The sequence below is a fragment of the Macrotis lagotis genome, chromosome 1 (assembly GCF_037893015.1).
Source record: "Macrotis lagotis isolate mMagLag1 chromosome 1, bilby.v1.9.chrom.fasta, whole genome shotgun sequence".
Classification (NCBI taxonomy): Eukaryota; Metazoa; Chordata; class Mammalia; order Peramelemorphia; family Peramelidae; genus Macrotis; species Macrotis lagotis.
This window is the reverse complement of record NC_133658.1, coordinates 318,555,062-318,579,181: the sequence shown is the minus strand read 5'-3', so window position 1 is coordinate 318,579,181 and position 24,120 is coordinate 318,555,062. Positions and strand designations below refer to the sequence as shown.

The following is a 24,120-nucleotide window of genomic DNA, read 5'->3' as shown; positions in this document are numbered from 1 at the left end:
TTCTGTGAAATTGCATTCTCAATTTTTATCAGTTTCCTAGAGATTAACTCATTAAGCATTTTAACATTTTATATGTACTGGGCACTTAAAATACAATTAACTCATTAAGCATTTTAACATTTTATATGTACTGGGCACTTAAAATACAAAAATGAAAATGAAGACTGTACCTAGTTCCAGGAGCCTGTGGTCTCCTGTCTCCACTTAAGGCACCTTCCCCTCTCATGGAGACCTCCATCATCTTTCACCTGCTTACAATAGCATTCACCTGGTCTCCCTACCTCCAGTCTCCTTCTATTCCAACTTATTCCCAAAATCCTGGCCAAGGTGATTTTTATGACGTATAGATCTGACCATGACAGCATTTTTGTAGATAATCATATGAACTTCACCATAGCCCTGGGAGGTATGCCGTTATTATCTCCACCTGACAACTGAGATAAACTGAGGCAAATTGAGGCCAGCTATTATTCTGTGCACATCCCACCCCCCCATCAGTATACATGTTTTGAAGGCACTGCCTTTACTGACTGACTGGAGTGAGCAGGGTTCATAGACAGCTTAGCTCTGCTACTCACTGCCTGGCATGACCTTGAACAAGTCCTTCCACTTCTTTGAGAGGCTGGACTAGATTAGGTGTCAAACTGGGGACCAAGGCTCCCCTACTCCCAGTGCCATCCTGCAGCCCACTGGAACCAGACTAAAATATAATTCACAAATGCTTAACAAAATAAACAAAAATTTTATTCAACATAGTTTGAGGTTTTTGAGTTTCATACCACTAGACTAGATGATTTCTAAGTTGTCTCTACTCGCATTTAATCTATGCTCCTACTGGAGTAGTTACGCCTGAAAAATTCATCATCTTTTAACCTGATAACAAAATTCAATCAGGCTAATCCTCAGACAAAAATCCATTTGTAGACTTATTATCAAAAATTTTCTTTGTCAGAGCTTATGGTATGATGGTATATATTTCACAGCTCTACACCTGTTAAAGACACCCTAGAGGTCATCTTGTTCAATGCTTTCTTATAGATAGGAAAATTGAGGTCCAGGGACATTTAAGTTAATTGCTCAGGGTTATATGGTAGTAAGAAGAATCAGAGATAAAAGAGACCCAGGTCCTCTGACTCCACAGTAGAATAGGATTTTTATGGTGTGTACTTAGTTCTCTTTAAAAGAAATGACTGACACCACATTCAATTGAGATCAATATATAACATGGAACCAATGTAAACACTAACAGAATGCCTTTGGTGGGGGGGTGGGGGGGTGGGGGGGAGGGAAGCAAAAATGGGGGGAAACTGTAAAATTCAAAATAAATAAAAGCTTTCTTTAAAAAAAAAAGAAATGACTGAAAACAAAGATGTGAATTCTATTTGCTTGTGAGGTTAATACATACTTTTTTCAAGTTTTTCAGGAATCTTTTCTTGCAACAACATTGGCCAAAGGGCAAGTGCAGGGTTGATTTTATCTGGAGGGGATTCCACACTCTTTGGTGTAGGTTTCTCTGAACAATAAATTTTCTTTTCCTTGGGTGTTACATAACAAGCAAAGTTCTTTGCAACCAGATCATCATTAACACATACCTTTAAAATTAAACACAAATATTGAAGATTTAAATGACAGTTAATTCTGCTAAAGGGTACAAAGTGCCTTATGTAAGGAATAGCTTGCCTTACCCCAAAGACCACAGACTGAGATATCACCAATGCCCTCAGTCCTAACCTCTGCTAACTTCAGAACTCTTCACAGGTCATTCTTTTACCCCAAATAACTCCTTTACTTCTAATACATTCTTCTTTATTCCTCCAAAATTGATCTGAAGTCCCCCTCTTGACATCTGACCCGGTCTTTCAGAGTGGTGCGGAAAGAGCACAGCATCTGGAGCTGGAGGATTTGTAATAAGACTTACTCTTTCCTGTATAAACTTGGACAAGACACTTCACCTCTCTAGGTCTGTTTCTTCTTCTGTAAAATGAGGGGCTTGGCCCTCTAAGTAACCTTTTGGTCTATGTCTATAATCTTCCATTCACATTATACATCTAGCAACATTTCAGACACAAAAAGAATTAAGTGATTAGTGAGAACCATCTTTAAGAGGGTAATATTTATAATAGCACTGCAGGATATAGTAGGTTGTCCAGTCAGATTTGTGGTAACTTCAAATCTTTAAAACCTATTTTTTGCTGAACAAATCCGATTCAATTAAAAATATATAGACTCTTAGCTTACATCCAAATAAGATCTCTACTATAGTAAATTGCCATTAATTTGGATAGTACTAAGTAGATTTTTTTTTTTACTAATTTACTGATTTTGCTAATTTACCAACTGAGCTATTTATCTTTATTATAGCTATTTATCTCCTTGGATTTAAGATCTTTTTAATACATTAGATCTAAGGATTTTAATGGTTTACATGACCAATATCAGTCAATACTGTGATTTAGTAGCTAGAAAGATAATATGATCTTAGCATGGCACCCAGAAATAATAAATAATACATAAGTCTAAATAATACATAAGGATTATATTACATTCTGCCCTGAGCAATTCACATCTAAAACGCTATGTTCAGTTCTAGGTACAATATTTTAGTTAAGTAAGTAGGGTGAAGGGGTAGCTAGGTGGCACAGTGAATAGAACACTGGCTCTGGAGTCAGGAAGAATTAAGTTCAAATCAGACCTCAGAGACTTAATAATTGCCTAGCTGTGTGACCTTGAGCAAATCACTTAACCCCACTGCCTTAAATTAAAACAAAGTAGGGTAACCAGGGTAGTGAAGTAACTCAGGTTCTAGTCATATGAGGATGGTATGAGGATATTTGGACTGGAGAAAAAGAGAAAGCTTCCATTGCCAAACAGTGGAAGAAGGATTATATTTCTTCCCTTTTGGAGGCTGAAAGGGTTGAAAGCTGCCAAGAGGCACGTTTAGGCTGGATGTAAAGGGGGAAAAAAATTCCTTACACAATCAGATCTACTCTAAAATGGCATGGGCTGGCTGCTTTCAGATTCCCCCTCACAAGTATTTCTAAAAGGGTTGGACCTGATCATAGGAAGGGATCCTTTATCGAGTAATAGGTTGACTAGACAGCTTCTGATGTTTCTTCCAACTATCATTCTAAATTCAGAACTTTCTCCAGTACATATTGAACTTCACTTACCTTTTCATTTTTTATAGTTACATAAAGGTAAACATCAAAAATATCTTCTTCCAAACAACATAATTTTGCTTCAATCTGCGAAGTCGCTAAGTATGAATAATAAAATTGTCATTTATATGGTAATAAACCAAAAATATTTTTGAAATTTAGTAAAAAAATACCTTTCAACTTTTAATTTCCTAAAACTTACTATTTGGCATTACAAAAACTAAGTTAACAGCTCATTCTCTTTTGTACACTTCTTTATACACCTATTACCTGGTAACTTTGACTTGAAAATCTCCCCTACTCTTCCTAGCAAAAGAAGTCATAACAACCACCCATGAAAACTCTCTCTGCAACCCCTTGAAATTCTAGGGGTAAAAAGAAAGTTCATATGGTTTAGAAGCAAGGCATTTCAGAAGTAAAAGATGGGGGGAAAGCAGGGACTGCTTCATTTTCATTTCTGTACCCTCAGTAGCTGGCACATGAAAAGTACTCAAGAAATGCTGGCTGAATTGGCTGACAATTCTGGGCAAATGAATCTGCAGCATCAGGAAGTTCCCTATGTGGGAGACTTTCTTCACAAGGAAGAAGCAATTTATATTGGAGGTATTAAGTGGGATTCCCTTTATTATCATACTACAACGGATTTCTATTTTTTGTTAAACCATCTTTATTTTACTCATTTGAACCATCTATTAAAGCTAAACCAAATAAGTTACTCCGCCCCAACTTCTTGTATGAGATCTGGTCTAAGTCTCATACAGCCAAATGCCTACAAAGGACAATTCTACTTATATTCTCCATCATTATCACCTGACATGATTAAAAACTAAATATTTTCTCAATCTCTGGGCCCAAACCAGTGCCTTTGGGGGTAATGACAACTTTCATCAACTCTCAATTGTTTTTTCTTCTTCCCCTTTCCTTTGAAATTGATACCCAACTAATCAAATCTTATCATTTCTTCCTTTCCAATGTCTCCTAATTTGTCCTTGTAAAATTCCTAGGACAAGATCATGATGTACTGCCTCTCAGCATTTCAAACTAAAGCATTTCCTAGAGTAGCACAACTGAATCATAGCTTCTCCTGCAAATGCTGCAATGCTCTTCAGTATTTCCAGGGTCCACGCTTACATCAAAGATGATGCAGAACACAATCTTACTACTGTATATAAGTGTTTCATGAATTATGATCTCAATCTTCCTTGAAAAGCCTTTGTTAGGCTGATCCTCAGATTGGAGGACTGAATCAGTCCATTCATCCCCTGGGTTATTCCTGTAAAAATACACCCACAACACTACACCCACCCACATCCACAACCCCACACCCCCCCTCTCATGGTTTTATACCAGTCTTCCTTCCTACCTCTCCCATAGAATTCCATGCCCCCTACTCTTTCATTCCTCTAAATAAATCCTATTCATGTTACACCTATTTCAATGCCTATTTCCTCCACAAAGCTTTTACTCCCTTAGAGTTCCTACAGTACTTATAGGCTATATTACACAATTAACAATCTTGTAGTACTTCATATGATATGCTATTTATTTCTTGTCTAACAATCAAACTGAAAGCAGGAACTATGTGTTATACACATGCACTAGTGTTAATCATTCTTATTCCTCCTAGAATTCCTAGTATAATTTTACAATTCAGGTTCATTTACAAATTCAGGAAGACAACAGTGATTCTTATAATATCTTTTTTTTTCTTATAATATCTTTAGCTATCTACATAGAAGATCTTTCTCTTGCCTCTTTGAGGAATTTGGTTATTCTAATGTTTTAAAAAATATCTTACCAAATTAACAGTAACTATGATATGAAATGCAAACAAACATGAATATATAAGTGTAAGGACTGCTCCTGCTTTTGCTTGTCTTACCCTTAAGAATATTCTGAAAGTATTGAATAGCAGCACTATCCCATTTCTTAGCAGGTCTAGAAAAAAAAATTTGAAGACAAATTAATTCATTATTTCAATTACAGCATTATAAGAAGAATATTATATTGATTATTCATTTTTAAATCAAATTTTAACATTATTGATTTACTTTACTTGAATGTACTTGTTACAAGAGGATTATCTTGGAAGAGTCACTGGGAAATGAATGAGCTATTATAAAAGTATCAGTAAACATTTAAAAAGAAAAAAATAAGGGGCGGCTAGGTGGCGCAGTGGATAAAGCACTGGCCCTAGAGTCAGGAGTACCTGGGTTCAAATCCAGTTTCAGACACTTAATAATTACCTAGCTGTGTGGCCTTGGGCAAGTCACTTAACCCCATTGCCTTGTAAAAACTAATATACATACATATATATTATATATATATATTATATATGTATATATATAATATATATATATATATATATATACACATATACACTCTGTACACTAAAGGAGAAGAATTGAACATTTCTATGCCTGAAGCTGCAGTCAGAGCTTATTTGAGACCTTCTGTTTTCCTCCCTCAGTTTGTCAATCATGACAACTGGAATCAAACACAGCATTCCTGGATATTGTCTATCCAGTGTAACGAAGATTAGAATTAAGAATTGTAATAAGACTTACTCTTTCCTGTATAAACTTGGACAAGACACTTCACCTCTCTAGGTCTGTTTCTTCTTCTGTAAAATGAGGGGCTTGGCCCTCTAAGTAACCTTTTGGGTCTATGTCTATAATCTTCCATTCACATTATACATCTAGCAACATTTCAGACACAAAAAGAATTAAGTGATTAGTGAGAACCATCTTTAAGAGGGTAATATTTATAATAGCACTGCAGGATATAGTAGGTTGTCCAGTCAGATTTGTGGTAACTTCAAATCTTTAAAACCTATTTTTTGCTGAACAAATCCGATTCAATTAAAAATATATAGACTCTTAGCTTACATCCAAATAAGATCTCTACTATAGTAAATTGCCATTAATTTGGATAGTACTAAGTAGATTTTTTTTTTTACTAATTTACTGATTTTGCTAATTTACCAACTGAGCTATTTATCTTTATTAAGCTATTTATCTCCTTGGATTTAAGATCTTTTTAATACATTAGATCTAAGGATTTTAATGGTTTACATGACCAATATCAGTCAATACTGTGGTTTAGTAGCTAGAAAGATAATATGATCTTAGCATGGCACCCAGAAATAATAAATAATACATAAGTCTAAATAATACATAAGGATTTATATTACATTCTGCCCTGAGCAATTCACATCTAAAACGCTATGTTCAGTTCTAGGTACAATATTTTAGTTAAGTAAGTAGGGTGAAGGGGGTAGCTAGGTGCACAGTGAATAGAACACTGGCTCTGGAGTCAGGAAGAATTAAGTTCAAATCAGACCTCAGAGACTTAATAATTGCCTAGCTGTGTGACCTTGAGCAAATCACTTAACCCCACTGCCTTAAATTAAAACAAAGTAGGGTAACCAGGGTAGTGAAGTAACTCAGGTTCTAGTCATATGAGGATGGTATGAGGATATTTTGGACTGGAGAAAAAGAGAAAGCTTCCATTGCCAAACAGTGGAAGAAGGATTATATTTCTTCCCTTTTGGAGGCTGAAAGGGTTGAAAGCTGCCAAGAGGCACGTTTAGGCTGGATGTAAAGGGGGAAAAAAAATTCCTTACACAATCAGATCTACTCTAAAATGGCATGGGCTGGCCTGCTTTCAGATTCCCCCTCACAAGTATTTCTAAAAGGGTTGGACCTGATCATAGGAAGGGATCCTTTATCGAGTAATAGGTTGACTAGACAGCTTCTGATGTTTCTTCCAACTATCATTCTAAAATTTCAGTTCAATAATTCATTTCTATAAGTTCAATAATTCATTTCTATAAGGACTTATAACTAGCATCAATCATGTGCAGGTGTTACTGATAAAAAGATATAAATGAACCAGTCCCCAAGGAGCTTATGTCTTATCCAAATGGTTGGAAGTAACAGACACTGGCAGTGAAAAGAGAAGCAAGATCAGTCCTTGGGCCCTCAGAAAACAAGCTGGTAAGGAATGAGGCTCAACTGAGAAGCCTCTCCTAGGGATCACCTCCACAAGAGTACTCACTTGCAGTTTCTCACACCACAATGCCCCATCCCCACTATCATCTATCGCTCCTTCCTAGGACCCAGATTGCTGGAGATACTACTGCAGTCCCAGGAAGCTACTGCCAGTGCTTTGAGCTGGTTAAGTCCTAATTCCACTTCCTGTACAAAGCAAAGTATAAATCAGAGATTTTCTTTGGATGGTGCAGGTTAAAAGTCACCTAGTAGGGGCAGCTAGGTGGCACAGTGGATAAAACACTAGCCCTGGAGTCAAGGAGTACCTGGGTTCAAATCCAGTCTCAGACACTTAATAATTACCTAGCTGTGTGACCTTGGGCAAGCCACTTAACCCTGTTTTCCTTGCAAAAACCTAAAAAAGAAAAAGTCACCTAGTAAGACTGTACCACTGGTATCCACAAAATGTCAAGAAGAAATGAGGAGGTTGCTAGGCACACTGAATGGAAGTAGAGCTTTTGTCATGGATTTTTGTGGTAGGACAAGAATAAGAACTGAACAGTTTGGATTAGCTGTCATTTGCATGAGGTTGAAATTACAGGCCCAGTAGAATACAACTCTGGGGGTAGGTACAATGATCAAAAAAAAGGTCCATAAGCTAATAATAGTAATAATAACAACACACACACACACACACACACACACACATATATATATATATATAAAACCTTTTAAATGGAGACAAAATAAGCCTCAAAACATTAGGAAAAATAGCTCAAACAATTTATATTACTATACCAAAGCATTTACTTTAAAGATTTGCAGTTCTGTGAAATTGCATTCTCAATTTTTATCAGTTTCCTAGAGATTAACTCATTAAGCATTTTAACATTTTATATGTACTGGGCACTTAAAATACAATTAACTCATTAAGCATTTTAACATTTTATATGTACTGGGCACTTAAAATACAAAAATGAAAATGAAGACTGTACCTAGTTCCAGGAGCCTGTGGTCTCCTGTCTCCACTTAAGGCACCTTCCCCTCTCATGGAGACCTCCATCATCTTTCACCTGCTTACAATAGCATTCACCTGGTCTCCCTACCTCCAGTCTCCTTCTATTCCAACTTATTCCCAAAATCCTGGCCAAGGTGATTTTTATGACGTATAGATCTGACCATGACAGCATTTTTGTAGATAATCATATGAACTTCACCATAGCCCTGGGAGGTATGCCGTTATTATCTCCACCTGACAACTGAGATAAACTGAGGCAAATTGAGGCCAGCTATTATTCTGTGCACATCCCACCCCCCCATCAGTATACATGTTTTGAAGGCACTGCCTTTACTGACTGACTGGAGTGAGCAGGGTTCATAGACAGCTTAGCTCTGCTACTCACTGCCTGGCATGACCTTGAACAAGTCCTTCCACTTCTTTGAGAGGCTGGACTAGATTAGGTGTCAAACTGGGGACCAAGGCTCCCCTACTCCCAGTGCCATCCTGCAGCCCACTGGAACCAGACTAAAATATAATTCACAAATGCTTAACAAAATAAACAAAAATTTTATTCAACATAGTTTGAGGTTTTTGAGTTTCATACCACTAGACTAGATGATTTCTAAGTTGTCTCTACTCGCATTTAATCTATGCTCCTACTGGAGTAGTTACGCCTGAAAAATTCATCATCTTTTAACCTGATAACAAAATTCAATCAGGCTAATCCTCAGACAAAAATCCATTTGTAGACTTATTATCAAAAATTTTCTTTGTCAGAGCTTATGGTATGATGGTATATATTTCACAGCTCTACACCTGTTAAAGACACCCTAGAGGTCATCTTGTTCAATGCTTTCTTATAGATAGGAAAATTGAGGTCCAGGGACATTTAAGTTAATTGCTCAGGGTTATATGGTAGTAAGAAGAATCAGAGATAAAAGTGACCCAGGTCCTCTGACTCCACAGTAGAATAGGATTTTTATGGTGTGTACTTAGTTCTCTTTAAAAGAAATGACTGACACCACATTCAATTGAGATCAATATATAACATGGAACCAATGTAAACACTAACAGAATGCCTTTGGTGGGGGGGTGGGGGGGTGGGGGGAGGGAAGCAAAAATGGGGGGAAACTGTAAAATTCAAAATAAATAAAAGCTTTCTTTAAAAAAAAAAGAAATGACTGAAAACAAAGATGTGAATTCTATTTGCTTGTGAGGTTAATACATACTTTTTTCAAGTTTTTCAGGAATCTTTTCTTGCAACAACATTGGCCAAAGGGCAAGTGCAGGGTTGATTTTATCTGGAGGGGATTCCACACTCTTTGGTGTAGGTTTCTCTGAACAATAAATTTTCTTTTCCTTGGGTGTTACATAACAAGCAAAGTTCTTTGCAACCAGATCATCATTAACACATACCTTTAAAATTAAACACAAATATTGAAGATTTAAATGACAGTTAATTCTGCTAAAGGGTACAAAGTGCCTTATGTAAGGAATAGCTTGCCTTACCCCAAAGACCACAGACTGAGATATCACCAATGCCCTCAGTCCTAACCTCTGCTAACTTCAGAACTCTTCACAGGTCATTCTTTTACCCCAAATAACTCCTTTACTTCTAATACATTCTTCTTTATTCCTCCAAAATTGATCTGAAGTCCCCCTCTTGACATCTGACCCGGTCTTTCAGAGTGGTGCGGAAAGAGCACAGCATCTGGAGCTGGAGGATTTGTAATAAGACTTACTCTTTCCTGTATAAACTTGGACAAGACACTTCACCTCTCTAGGTCTGTTTCTTCTTCTGTAAAATGAGGGGCTTGGCCCTCTAAGTAACCTTTTGGTCTATGTCTATAATCTTCCATTCACATTATACATCTAGCAACATTTCAGACACAAAAAGAATTAAGTGATTAGTGAGAACCATCTTTAAGAGGGTAATATTTATAATAGCACTGCAGGATATAGTAGGTTGTCCAGTCAGATTTGTGGTAACTTCAAATCTTTAAAACCTATTTTTTGCTGAACAAATCCGATTCAATTAAAAATATATAGACTCTTAGCTTACATCCAAATAAGATCTCTACTATAGTAAATTGCCATTAATTTGGATAGTACTAAGTAGATTTTTTTTTTTACTAATTTACTGATTTTGCTAATTTACCAACTGAGCTATTTATCTTTATTATAGCTATTTATCTCCTTGGATTTAAGATCTTTTTAATACATTAGATCTAAGGATTTTAATGGTTTACATGACCAATATCAGTCAATACTGTGGTTTAGTAGCTAGAAAGATAATATGATCTTAGCATGGCACCCAGAAATAATAAATAATACATAAGTCTAAATAATACATAAGGATTATATTACATTCTGCCCTGAGCAATTCACATCTAAAACGCTATGTTCAGTTCTAGGTACAATATTTTAGTTAAGTAAGTAGGGTGAAGGGGTAGCTAGGTGGCACAGTGAATAGAACACTGGCTCTGGAGTCAGGAAGAATTAAGTTCAAATCAGACCTCAGAGACTTAATAATTGCCTAGCTGTGTGACCTTGAGCAAATCACTTAACCCCACTGCCTTAAATTAAAACAAAGTAGGGTAACCAGGGTAGTGAAGTAACTCAGGTTCTAGTCATATGAGGATGGTATGAGGATATTTGGACTGGAGAAAAAGAGAAAGCTTCCATTGCCAAACAGTGGAAGAAGGATTATATTTCTTCCCTTTTGGAGGCTGAAAGGGTTGAAAGCTGCCAAGAGGCACGTTTAGGCTGGATGTAAAGGGGGAAAAAAATTCCTTACACAATCAGATCTACTCTAAAATGGCATGGGCTGGCTGCTTTCAGATTCCCCCTCACAAGTATTTCTAAAAGGGTTGGACCTGATCATAGGAAGGGATCCTTTATCGAGTAATAGGTTGACTAGACAGCTTCTGATGTTTCTTCCAACTATCATTCTAAATTCAGAACTTTCTCCAGTACATATTGAACTTCACTTACCTTTTCATTTTTTATAGTTACATAAAGGTAAACATCAAAAATATCTTCTTCCAAACAACATAATTTTGCTTCAATCTGCGAAGTCGCTAAGTATGAATAATAAAATTGTCATTTATATGGTAATAAACCAAAAATATTTTTGAAATTTAGTAAAAAAAATACCTTTCAACTTTTAATTTCCTAAAACTTAAGATGATACTATTTGGCATTACAAAAACTAAGTTAACAGCTCATTCTCTTTTGTACACTTCTTTATACACCTATTACCTGGTAACTTTGACTTGAAAATCTCCCCTACTCTTCCTAGCAAAAGAAGTCATAACAACCACCCATGAAAACTCTCTCTGCAACCCCTTGAAATTCTAGGGGTAAAAAGAAAGTTCATATGGTTTAGAAGCAAGGCATTTCAGAAGTAAAAGATGGGGGGAAAGCAGGGACTGCTTCATTTTCATTTCTGTACCCTCAGTAGCTGGCACATGAAAAGTACTCAAGAAATGCTGGCTGAATTGGCTGACAATTCTGGGCAAATGAATCTGCAGCATCAGGAAGTTCCCTATGTGGGAGACTTTCTTCACAAGGAAGAAGCAATTTATATTGGAGGTATTAAGTGGGATTCCCTTTATTATCATACTACAACGGATTTCTATTTTTTGTTAAACCATCTTTATTTTACTCATTTGAACCATCTATTAAAGCTAAACCAAATAAGTTACTCCGCCCCAACTTCTTGTATGAGATCTGGTCTAAGTCTCATACAGCCAAATGCCTACAAAGGACAATTCTACTTATATTCTCCATCATTATCACCTGACATGATTAAAAACTAAATATTTTCTCAATCTCTGGGCCCAAACCAGTGCCTTTGGGGGTAATGACAACTTTCATCAACTCTCAATTGTTTTTTCTTCTTCCCCTTTCCTTTGAAATTGATACCCAACTAATCAAATCTTATCATTTCTTCCTTTCCAATGTCTCCTAATTTGTCCTTGTAAAATTCCTAGGACAAGATCATGATGTACTGCCTCTCAGCATTTCAAACTAAAGCATTTCCTAGAGTAGCACAACTGAATCATAGCTTCTCCTGCAAATGCTGCAATGCTCTTCAGTATTTCCAGGGTCCACGCTTACATCAAAGATGATGCAGAACACAATCTTACTACTGTATATAAGTGTTTCATGAATTATGATCTCAATCTTCCTTGAAAAGCCTTTGTTAGGCTGATCCTCAGATTGGAGGACTGAATCAGTCCATTCATCCCCTGGGTTATTCCTGTAAAAATACACCCACAACACTACACCCACCCACATCCACAACCCCACACCCCCCTCTCATGGTTTTATACCAGTCTTCCTTCCTACCTCTCCCATAGAATTCCATGCCCCCTACTCTTTCATTCCTCTAAATAAATCCTATTCATGTTACACCTATTTCAATGCCTATTTCCTCCACAAAGCTTTTACTCCCTTAGAGTTCCTACAGTACTTATAGGCTATATTACACAATTAACAATCTTGTAGTACTTCATATGATATGCTATTTATTTCTTGTCTAACAATCAAACTGAAAGCAGGAACTATGTGTTATACACATGCACTAGTGTTAATCATTCTTATTCCTCCTAGAATTCCTAGTATAATTTTACAATTCAGGTTCATTTACAAATTCAGGAAGACAACAGTGATTCTTATAATACCTTTTTTTTTTCTTATAATATCTTTAGCTATCTACATAGAAGATCTTTCTCTTGCCTCTTTGAGGAATTTGGTTATTCTAATGTTTTAAAAAATATCTTACCAAATTAACAGTAACTATGATATGAAATGCAAACAAACATGAATATATAAGTGTAAGGACTGCTCCTGCTTTTGCTTGTCTTACCCTTAAGAATATTCTGAAAGTATTGAATAGCAGCACTATCCCATTTCTTAGCAGGTCTAGAAAAAAAAATTTGAAGACAAATTAATTCATTATTTCAATTACAGCATTATAAGAAGAATATTATATTGATTATTCATTTTTAAATCAAATTTTAACATTATTGATTTACTTTACTTGAATGTACTTGTTACAAGAGGATTATCTTGGAAGAGTCACTGGGAAATGAATGAGCTATTATAAAAGTATCAGTAAACATTTAAAAAGAAAAAAATAAGGGGCGGCTAGGTGGCGCAGTGGATAAAGCACTGGCCCTAGAGTCAGGAGTACCTGGGTTCAAATCCAGTTTCAGACACTTAATAATTACCTAGCTGTGTGGCCTTGGGCAAGTCACTTAACCCCATTGCCTTGTAAAAACTAATATACATACATATATATTTATATATATACATATTATATATGTATATATACATATAATATATATATATGTATATATATATATATATATATATATATATATATATATATATATATACACATATACACTCTGTACACTAAAGGAGAAGAATTGAACATTTCTATGCCTGAAGCTGCAGTCAGAGCTTATTTGAGACCTTCTGTTTTCCTCCCTCAGTTTGTCAATCATGACAACTGGAATCAAACACAGCATTCCTGGATATTGTCTATCCAGTGTAACGAAGATTAGAATTAAGAATTTTCCATTCCTTTTGTCTTACTAAGCAATGACCTTAATTTAGATTGAAAAACTGTTCACATTTCCTTTGAGAATTCTTGTCCCAAGGGCAGCCACCAGACCTGCAATTAGGAGGACCCGAGCTCAAATCCAGTCTCCGACACTGACTGTCAGGAAGCTTTTAAATAATATAATGAATGACAAATCAAAAAAGCTTCCTAAAATAAAATTAAGCAAGCTCAGGATACATTCTTTCACTTTAATGATAATTAGAGGACAACTATTACTTTTCACTCTGACATGTCACTGTCAAAGCAAGAATGATGAACTGGATGAATATTCTGTGTTTATGAGTTTCAAGAATTACTCAAACAATTCCAAAAGCAAGTAAACCAGAATGAAAAGGCAGATTAGAGAAAAGAGATGAAGAGTCAAAGATAAAGAAGACAGAGGTCAAAGAGTATATATACATATATATATATACACACATACATACATATACATTAAACACACACATATATATAAAGTTGTGACACAACTGAACATGGTTAAGTAGCAAATTTGGAGCATCAATTAAGAAACAAAAAGGTTGTAGAAAGAGCAAATAGAAATTGGCTCGAAATAACAAATCAGGGAGAAGAGGACAAGGACAGGAATAAGTAAAGGAAAATCCAGATTATCTAAAGGGTTAAGGGGTAAGAGACTATAATCCAAGGAATCATGTGAGGCAGAAATAAACAAGGTTAGAGAGGAAACAGTTAAAGTATCATAATAGTTCAGAAGTTAATACAAGAAGAGAATGACATGGTATGAACAGGTAAAGAACATATGGAGTTTAGGAGGCAAAAGCTCAAAATTAAGTGAAAAAGGAAAGGGGAAATTTAGAAACAGGGCTAAAGCAGTGACTTCAATCATGCAAAGAATTAGAGGGTAGGGAGGCATGACCTTAGGTAGAAGACAGATGCAGTAGGCAGCAAAGTTCTAGGTACAATTAAATGGTAAGTACACAATTAAGTATAAGTGATAAGAGGGACAAGGTGCAAATGAGACTGTAATTAACAAAGAGAAAAACCATTTTCCTACCTCCCCTCCAGAGAAGGAAAGAAAGGGAAGACTAGAGAGGGCAGATGGTAGAACCCATGAGAATTAGCAGGAAAGGAAACAGAAATGACAGCAACTAAATCCATGGAAGTGAGACCCATAAAGAGTATAGGAAAGAGAAAGGAAGCATCACGGATAGAAAAGGAGGCATGGAGAAAGAGAGAGAAAGTGATAATAGACAAGCAAAGATGAGAAGATGATGAATGAATGGGACTCAATAAATGTTTGATGAACAGGAAGCAGAAAGAAGAAAGGGTAAATGTTAGTATGAGAGAAAGAATCAACAATATTAGAGGACAGCAGAGTTAAAAAGAAAAGGAATAAGAGATTTGTAATGCAACATTTGCATTACAAATTTCTTATAATTTTCAATTATTTATAATAATTAGAGAAACCATATAAAACTTCAAGAATATACTCTGGCAACTGTAACATCAGTGATAGACAAATTAAACATTAGACAATATACTGAGGTTCATTCACTAGGTTTAAGGGAACTTATGATTTCTATGAAAGGAAAAAGAAAATCCAGGATTCACATATCATATCAAAAATATGTGTTGGTAAACCTCAATAACAAAATATTAAAAAAGTATAATCTAAATGCCTTTTTGATTAATGAATTCAAGACTATTCACATAGTATTCAATGTTTCTAAGAAGTCATACTTACACGATTTCTGCATTATCTTCACAGAAGTCAATATGTAATGTGACTGGTTTTGTGCAGTATAGCCTAAATTTTTTTGCTCTATAAGGAAGTTGCATGAAAGCTTCTACTGCAACTCGGATGCTTATGAATAAAGAAACAAAAATAGATTCATTATATAAATAGCCATTACAAAGTAAACAATAATAAATAGCATTTCATTCTTTCATAAAATGATAATAAAATATTTCTCTCAAATTATGACATTCAATACAATTACTACCACATAAAGAACCCTTAAATAAATCTGTATTTCCATTTGTCAAATTAAGTCTCGAACCAAAGAACTCAGAGTCACAATATTTAAAGTACAACATTTAGGTAGAAAAGACAAAACAGTAATATAGTAGAGCTAAAAATTAGAAGGCTCATTAATTAATAAAACATTTTAATTTCATTTTTAGTACATGGCACAAACATATCAATTATTTTGACAAATGAGTACCTATTTGCTAACAGTGTTTTAACAGGTGGAGAAATGAGGCATTGATAATACCATATTCAACATTTTAATTTCAATTCTTCTAAAAGTTATGAATGTTTTCCACTAAAATAGTCCCTCAGTATTTGAAGTATAATAATCTGAATGAATAAATTGCTATTTTACACAGCAAACCAGTTATCTCTTGAATAATCTAGTAACTGTGGTTTCATATTAGATGCCAAATGAGGTTCTTCAAAATTTAATTTTATCATTCTTTAGCTTGGAAACAACTAACCAAATTTGTGGTGTGAGTTTTTCACAACAAAATTCAAAAAAAAATCTAAATTATCTATAAACCTATTTGTTTACACCTCACCTCCCCCCCAAATTAAAAAAAAAATAATGAAGGTTCTAGCAGAGGAACAGACTATCACAAAAAAAAAAATCATAGAGCTAAGAGAACCTCTCTCTCTTTCTACATCTACATGGTAGTTCTTTATTATTGCCAAGCTCCTCCAGGATTTGCTTTTTTTTTTCAGAATATAAGGCTCTAGTTTTAAGTAAAGCCCATGAAAAGATAAATAAGAGGAAATAGTGTCCATTTGATCCCTCTTAGACTACTTTTCCCTCCATTTCTTGAGTATAGAACCAACAAATCTTTCCTTTTTGAAGTTACATAATACTATTTCCCTTAATCTTTTCTCCAAAGACTTTGTATACTTCAGTTTGCAGACCTAAAATTTCTCCTAAAAAAAGAAAAGTTTCATGAGGTGTACATACTTTTTTGACTTTACAGGAATATATTTGGCAAAATCCACCAGGAAGCATTCTGCCAAATAATGGTCTGCAGAGGACATGATTGACTTAATAACTGCCCTACACCAGCACTTTAGTTCCTGACAATATACCACACAAGCCTGCAAATACAAACAGATAAAAGTTTCTTGGTTGTATGTTTATATCACAAATCACAGAATCATAGAACTAGAGAACTAAAAAAGAATACTAGAGAATATTTAATGAAAACCTTTTTTTTCAGATTAGGAAACTGAAATTCAGCAAGACTCTATCAAAGGACTTTATCAGAGTCACCATTGAAGATAGAAGGTAGATTTTCTGACTTCCACACGTCAGTACTCTTCCTACTACTACAGCTTGTTGCCTCTTCACTTTGGAAAAGTTGTGAAGAAAGAGAAAAGGAAATTCATTCTTTTATTATTTTAAATTAAAAAAATGGGTTTCAGGGGCAGCTAGGTGGCGCAGTGGATAGAGCACCGGCCCTGGAGTCAGGAGTATCTGGGTTCAAATCCAGTCTCAGAGACTTAATAATTACCTAGCCCTATGGCCTTGGGCAAGCCACTTAACCCCATTGCCTTGCAAAAACCTAAAAATAAATAAATAGACAAATAAACAAATAAATAAATAAATAGCCTAGCTGTGTGGCCCTGGGCAAGCCACTTAACCCCATTACCTTGCAAAAACTTAAAAAAAAAAATCCATGCTTAACTTCAAGGTCCCAAAAAAAGATTAATGGTGTTTTTTATCAGTTTACAAATTTCTTACTTCAAAACAACCCTATGAGGTCAGCAATACAATATTATGCCCACTTTATTGAAGAGGCTGAGGGTCAGTGATTTAAACTCCTTCATCAAAGTCATACAACTAAACAGTGGAACAGGACCTTAACTCTGGTACTTAAATACATACCCTTTTCTTCCATCTTCACATCAAAAGAGTTTTCTTTTTAAAATTTTAGCCCATTATTTCAAAATTATGTTGATTTACCTGTCCTTCTTCCAAGAGTAATGGCTTTACTTTTTCTACATCTTTGTATATACTATTATAGAAGGCATTCATTTCAATATTTAATTTTTGGTATTCTATTTCATGATCTAAAAAAGTATCACATCCTTTTATAATAACCCAGAAGCATCCAGGATCTTCAATCTAAATTTAAAAAGAAACAAAATTAAATGTAAAAGTCACAAAATATGTACAATCTCACTATTATATATATATATATATGTATATATATATATATTTCTTAAAAAAGGCTTCAAAAATACTAATCTACTTTTAATAGACATCATAATATGCATAAAATATATAACATATATTATAAAATAATATCTATTAATCTTTTATTTCTTAAGAAACCTTATTTCTTAGGGGAAAGACTTATGAATTGAACAATAGGATAAATCAGAAAACAGGGATGGGGAAGAATACTAGAAAAGTAGATAAGGATACATAAGTATATTATAAAGTCAAATATAAATGACTTAATGAACTGCACCTTCTCTCCACTCCCTCTGGAAGTATCACTCCCACAATATAAAACTCTAATGCAATCAACACCCTAAGTGACATTTTTCTATACTCCTGTTATTTTATTTCATATGTCCCTCTTCTGAACCTCTGTGAACACACTATTCTGATAAAAAAGTTCAGTCAAAAAAAACCTAATGAGACTTGGGCTAATTTCTCAGTCTTTGTCTGCAAAATTTATATTATTTTATTACTGAATCTGGTAATTAATGGTAATGGTTAACAATATACTATAGATGCATAAAACCAGACTCCCTTAAGACCAAGACAAGCCAAAACAAAACAAAAAACTAGAGTACAATATGTGATTATGAATAGTTTTTCTCTGAAAAAGATAAGGTATTTAAATCACAATCTGGATATCATAATCTAAACAACTTCACCAAATGGGGTTTAAATCACTCTCTGCCTAAGTTTATCTACCCTTAGCATCACTTCCAAATACATAGGATTATAAAACAAATTCTACAAAGTCATGAGGCCCTATGCATCATTTTAAACCATCAAAACTGCTTTTTCTATTGAGATATATTTAACATTAGAAAAACCCCAGTCTTTCAGAATTCTACTTCAGTAAACTAAATGCAAGCCATGAGTTAGAAAATCAGTACAATGCATTGTTCCTGGGAAATGCAGGCTCCATATGGTGCAGCATGGAATCCACTTTAAAGGCCACTTCTCCAAATTATAGAAGATCTACTAAAAGGATGTAATATTGCTGACAACCCAAGAAATAAACTGCTTGGCTTTCAAATGCATTTTAATAGACATCTGAATATATTCTGGGATCTCCTAACATTCCATACCAAAAAAATGAAGCTAAATAGTAAGGAACTTTGCAAAAAGCAGAGCCACTTACCATATTCCCATTCATCCATATTCTTTTCCTACATCATTGTCTCTCAGACCAATACAAATGCCAGAGCTGGCAACTCTTTTTTAAATTAATTTATTTTCACATTACTACAATAGTCTTGCTATAAAAGTAAATATAATCCTCCCCCATCTCATAGAGACAGACAAACCTCAAAAAAAATAAAATGAGAGAGAAAAAAATGTATTTCAGTCTGTGTTCAGATATCATCAGTTCTGTCTCTAGGATAGATCATATTTTTTATCCTAAGTCCATCAGAGAAGTTGCCTCAATATTTTTCCCCACAGTTGCTATTGCCAGGTGTATTTCCCTCTATCCTATTCCTCCTCATCTCCATTTATTCTCTTTCCTTTCATCTGATCCCTCCTCAAAAGTATATTGTATCCCTCCTCAAAAGTGCATTGTTATCTAACTACCCTCTCCCCTGATTTTCCCACTTTTACATCATCTACAATTCCCCCCCCCCCTTTCTCCCATCCCTTTCCTTTCCTTTTTCCTCTAGGGTAAGATAAATTTCTATACCCTATTGAGTGTGTATGTTATTTCTTCTCTGAACCACTTCCAATGAGAGTGAAGGCTCACTCACTCCCCCTTCACCTACCCCCTTCTGCTCTATTGCAAAAGCTTTTCCTTGCCTTTTTTACAAGTCCATTCTACCTCACCTTACCCTTTCTCTCAGTAAATTCCTTTCATGCCCATCAACTCCGTCTTTATAATATACTGTACCTTCATATTCAAGAGCTAGCATCTCTTTATCATTTCCACATACCTTAAACTCTATCCTTCAGCATTAAAAAAAGAGAACATCTAGTGATGTACGAAAGCAATAAATTGTTATTGAGCTGAATGAAATAAGGGGATAAGGGATTCTGAGAAATAGCTTGGGAAGACAAAAGAACCAGAAAATACATACAATGACAAATGTAAATGAAAACAGCAGTGCCACCTGAACACAGAGGAAGGTTGACAACCCATCTTGAAGAATAACTTAAGAAACATTTCTTTCTTGCCAGTATAAAAAGGGATCTTATATTTGGAATGTGGCAGAATGTCTTCTGTGTTTCTTTGCTTAATTGCTTTTAATTATGAAGGAGAAATCTTATGTAGGGTATGGGTTATGACTGCTGTTGAAAAAAAAGGAGCATTAAATATCTCTAACAAGAGTATGACAGCCACGCTAAATGGATAACTAGCCCTCAATGGGAAAGTGCTAAGGGTCTCGGAACAACACATCTCAAGAGAATCATAAACTAGTAAGATGTGACAACAGCTCTAAATCTATTTTTTTTTTAAAGTTAAGAAAATGTTCATATTCACTAACTCATTGATTCCACTGCTAGGCATAAACTTCAAACAGAAAGATTATATGTACACCAAAATAGTTTAGAGTGAGTCCTATACTTAAAAGGCATTGGGCAGCAAATACCCCTTGGGAAAATTGTGATCCTGTATAATACCATATTGTAATTCTAAATTCAGATTTGATTGTACTGAGTTTTCCCTAAACTAATTTAAACATAGATGCATTTAAAGTGAGGGCAGTTAGATGACAAAGTAGATAGAGTGCAGGGAATCTGGCATCAGACACTAATGAATTGGGTGACCCTGAGCAAGTCACTTACTTTATCTTGTTTGCCTCAGTTTGTTCATCAATAAAATGAGCAGGAGAAAGAAGTGGCAAACTATGAGGTCATGAAGAGTTAGGCAAAAAAAAAATGACAACATTTTTGTATTAACAAGAAATTATATATAAATATATAAACAAGGGTCCTTCAAAGGAGGACTGACTAAACAAATTTTGATACATGAATAAAAGTATTTACTGGCTCTATAAGAAATGAAGCTAATATGGAACTAAATGTTCATGACTAGACATGCTTAACATGTCTAGCCTTTTTCATAGTGTTTGTCTTCAAACAGGTATGGAAGGAGGGAATTTGGAATTCAAAATTTAAAACATAATTGTTAAAATATAATATAAAAGTGATGAATATGATCATTCAGAGAAATTTGGAAAAATTTGTCCAAATTGATGCTAAGTGAAATAAAGAGAACCAAAATATATATATGTATATATATATATATATATATATATGAAATACAACAATAACACTGAGAAGAACCAGAGCAAAAACTAAATCTGAAAACTGTGTATATGTAATTATGATGACATGTTTAGAGCCATCAAAAGAGAAAAACAAAGTACCTCCTTTTTGTTTCTTTTTGCAAGTCAATAGGGTTAAGTACCTTGCCTAAGATCACACAGCTGGGTAATTATTAAGTGTCTAAGGACAAATCTGAACTCGGGTCCACCTGACTCCAGGGCTGGTGTTCTATACACTATGCCACTGAGTTGCCCAGGTACCTCTTTTTCTTTATAAAGATGAGAGAATATTTGTATGGATCTCTTACAGTGTTGATTAACTTTGACAAACTACTTTATTCCCCCTCCCCTTTTTTTTTTAAATTTATTTTGTTACTAAACTTATCTTCCTAGGTGGGGGAGAATATATTCATGAAGACAGGAGAAAAAGCAGACTGGTCCTTTCATTGACTCTATGAGGCTATTTAAGCCAAGTATCATCTTAATGTTTGCAAATGTGCCATCTTCATGACCCCTGGGAACCCTTCACTCATCCTATGTTTTTAAGGACTTGCAGATAATTCTATACAGAAAGGAACACTAGTCTTTCGCCATTTGCCCAAGTGTCAAAAATAATGAACCATTTGGATATATGCCTAGCACTGGGGTCTCTAGGTCAGATATGGACATTTTATTCATTTTTTAAAACTGTGATTCCAAATCAATCACCAGAATGATTGAACCAGTTCACAAACTAAGCCAAGAGTAGATTTTGCGGTGAGCCACAGTAACCTCTGCCCACCTATTAATCTTTGGAGATGATAATAATAATGATATTAACTAACATTTATATAGAGCCACTATGGACAGGTACTATGCTAAATAATTTACAATTATTATCTTATTTGATTTTCATTACACCTGGGAGATGGGCCTATTATCATCAATCATTCATTTTACAGAGGAGGCAACAAAGGTTAAGAGACTTGCCCAAAGTCACCCAGCTATTAAAAACCTAAAGCCACTTTCGAATTCAGGAAGGCTCCAGGCCCAGCGATCTATCTTCTGCGCCTCCTACATTGACATATACAGTAGGGGTAGCTTAGGAGTCAGGTACCTCACTTCAAATCTGGCCTCAGACACTTAATAATTACCTAGCTGTGTGACCTTGGGTAAGTCACTTTTAACCCCACTGCCTTGCAAAAAAGAAAAGGAAAGGGGAGGCTAGGTGGATAGAGCAGTGGATAGAGCACCAGCCCTAGAGTCAGGAGTACCTGAGTTCAAATTCGGCCTCACACACTTAATAATTACCTAGCTGTGTGGCCTTGGCCAAGCCACTTAACCCTATTGCCTTGCAAAAAAATGAAGTATGTGGTAGAAGCAGCCTATTATTATTGATCATTAAATTATAGAATAAAAAGAAAGGGACTTTTAGGTCTTTTGGCCCAACTCTCAATTTTCAAATGGGAAAAGGGAGAATCAGAAGGTTAGGAGGCTAGTCTAAAATCATTCAGGTATAAATGGCAGATCTGGGTTTCAATTTAGGTCTACTAACTCTAAATCAAGTCTTTACTCTCCGTATTTCACAGCCTCCAAGCTTTTTTTCCCTTTTTTATGTTATTAGTAGGAATATCAGTAAACTCATCTAAATCTGATATTATGACAGTTACTTATAATTGTATAAAATAGTGGTGTTAAACTCAAAAATATGATTAGGCACTAAACTCTACATATCAGGTTTACTTTATACACATTAGCATAATCTAATTTTATTGTTTTTGTTAAATATTTCCCAATTTTAATCTAGTTTGGGCTGCAATACCTACTTGAGAGTTCTAAGTTATACAATACATTTTTGAGGGTAAAAACATCACTTGTACAAAAATATTCATAGCAGCTCTGCTTGTGGTGGCAAAGAATTGGAAATAAAGTAAATGTCCTTCAATTGGGGAATGGCTTAACAAACCGTGGTATATGTATGTCATAGAACACTACTACTGTTCTATTAGAAACCAGGAGGGATGGGAATTCAGGAAAGCCTGGAGGTATTTGCATGAACTGATGCTGAGCAAGATGAGCAGAACCAGAAAAACTCTGTACACCCTAACAGCAACAAGGGGGTGATGATCAGCCTTGACGGACTTGCTCATTGCAACAATCAGGGACAATTTGGGGCTATCTGTGATGGCGAATATCATCTGTAACCAGAGAAAGAATTGTGGAGTTTGAACAAAGACCAAAGACTATTACCTTCAATATATGTTATGTAATTATGTAAAGTATTATACTTAAGGATATGATTTCTCTCTCATCACATTCAACTGAGGTCAATGTATACCATGGAAACAATGTAAAACACTAACAGACTGCTGTGGGGGGTGGGGGAGGGAAGCAAGAACGGGGAAAAATTGTAAAACTCAAAATAAATAAAATCTTTCTTTAAAAAACAATTTTAAAAAAAATTACATTTTTAGACAGTCTCTATCCAAGGATCTAAATTAAAATGGAAACTAAATAAACTAAAAAACTAAAATTTTACCCTAATTTGTAATAGCAGGTTTCAAAAGGACTATAATTTTATAATTTTAAATTTTAAACCAGATTTTATAATAATTACCTTAAGTATGAAAACTTCAATCATTTTCAACTTCTGAACTATTCCTCATCTGCACAGCTCACTAGCAAAAAAAAATTATCAATGATTAGAAATAAAGTCTGGATTAAAGTCCAAATTTTTATTTCTCAACCTGAAGAAATTCTATTGTTCTCTTCATTGGTGTCTTCCCAGTCTGCTCCTGGCGCCAGCAATTGGCCTTGAAAGTTATTGTTCTTTTATGCCTAAAGGGCAACAAAAATGTGCATACCCTTTGATCCAGTAATACCACTAC

General features: G+C 34.9%; 1 protein-coding gene across 1 annotated transcript in view; it reads right to left on the bottom strand.

Annotated features, from left to right (window-relative positions):
* The window catches only part of TDRD12 (tudor domain containing 12), a 62,863-nt gene extending 38,951 nt beyond the window's left edge, over positions 1-23,912 (bottom strand). Inside the window, exons 1-7 of the mRNA XM_074211484.1 lie at positions 23,850-23,912; positions 17,733-17,894; positions 16,728-16,864; positions 15,488-15,607; positions 13,024-13,079; positions 11,145-11,230; positions 9,380-9,566 (exon numbers count right to left, since the gene is read on the bottom strand). Coding sequence (XP_074067585.1) covers positions 9,380-9,566; positions 11,145-11,230; positions 13,024-13,079; positions 15,488-15,607; positions 16,728-16,864; positions 17,733-17,894; positions 23,850-23,873 — 772 coding nt within the window. The 5' untranslated portion in view covers positions 23,874-23,912. The remainder of the gene's footprint in view (positions 1-9,379; positions 9,567-11,144; positions 11,231-13,023; positions 13,080-15,487; positions 15,608-16,727; positions 16,865-17,732; positions 17,895-23,849) is intronic.
* Positions 23,913-24,120: the final 208 nt, after the last annotated feature.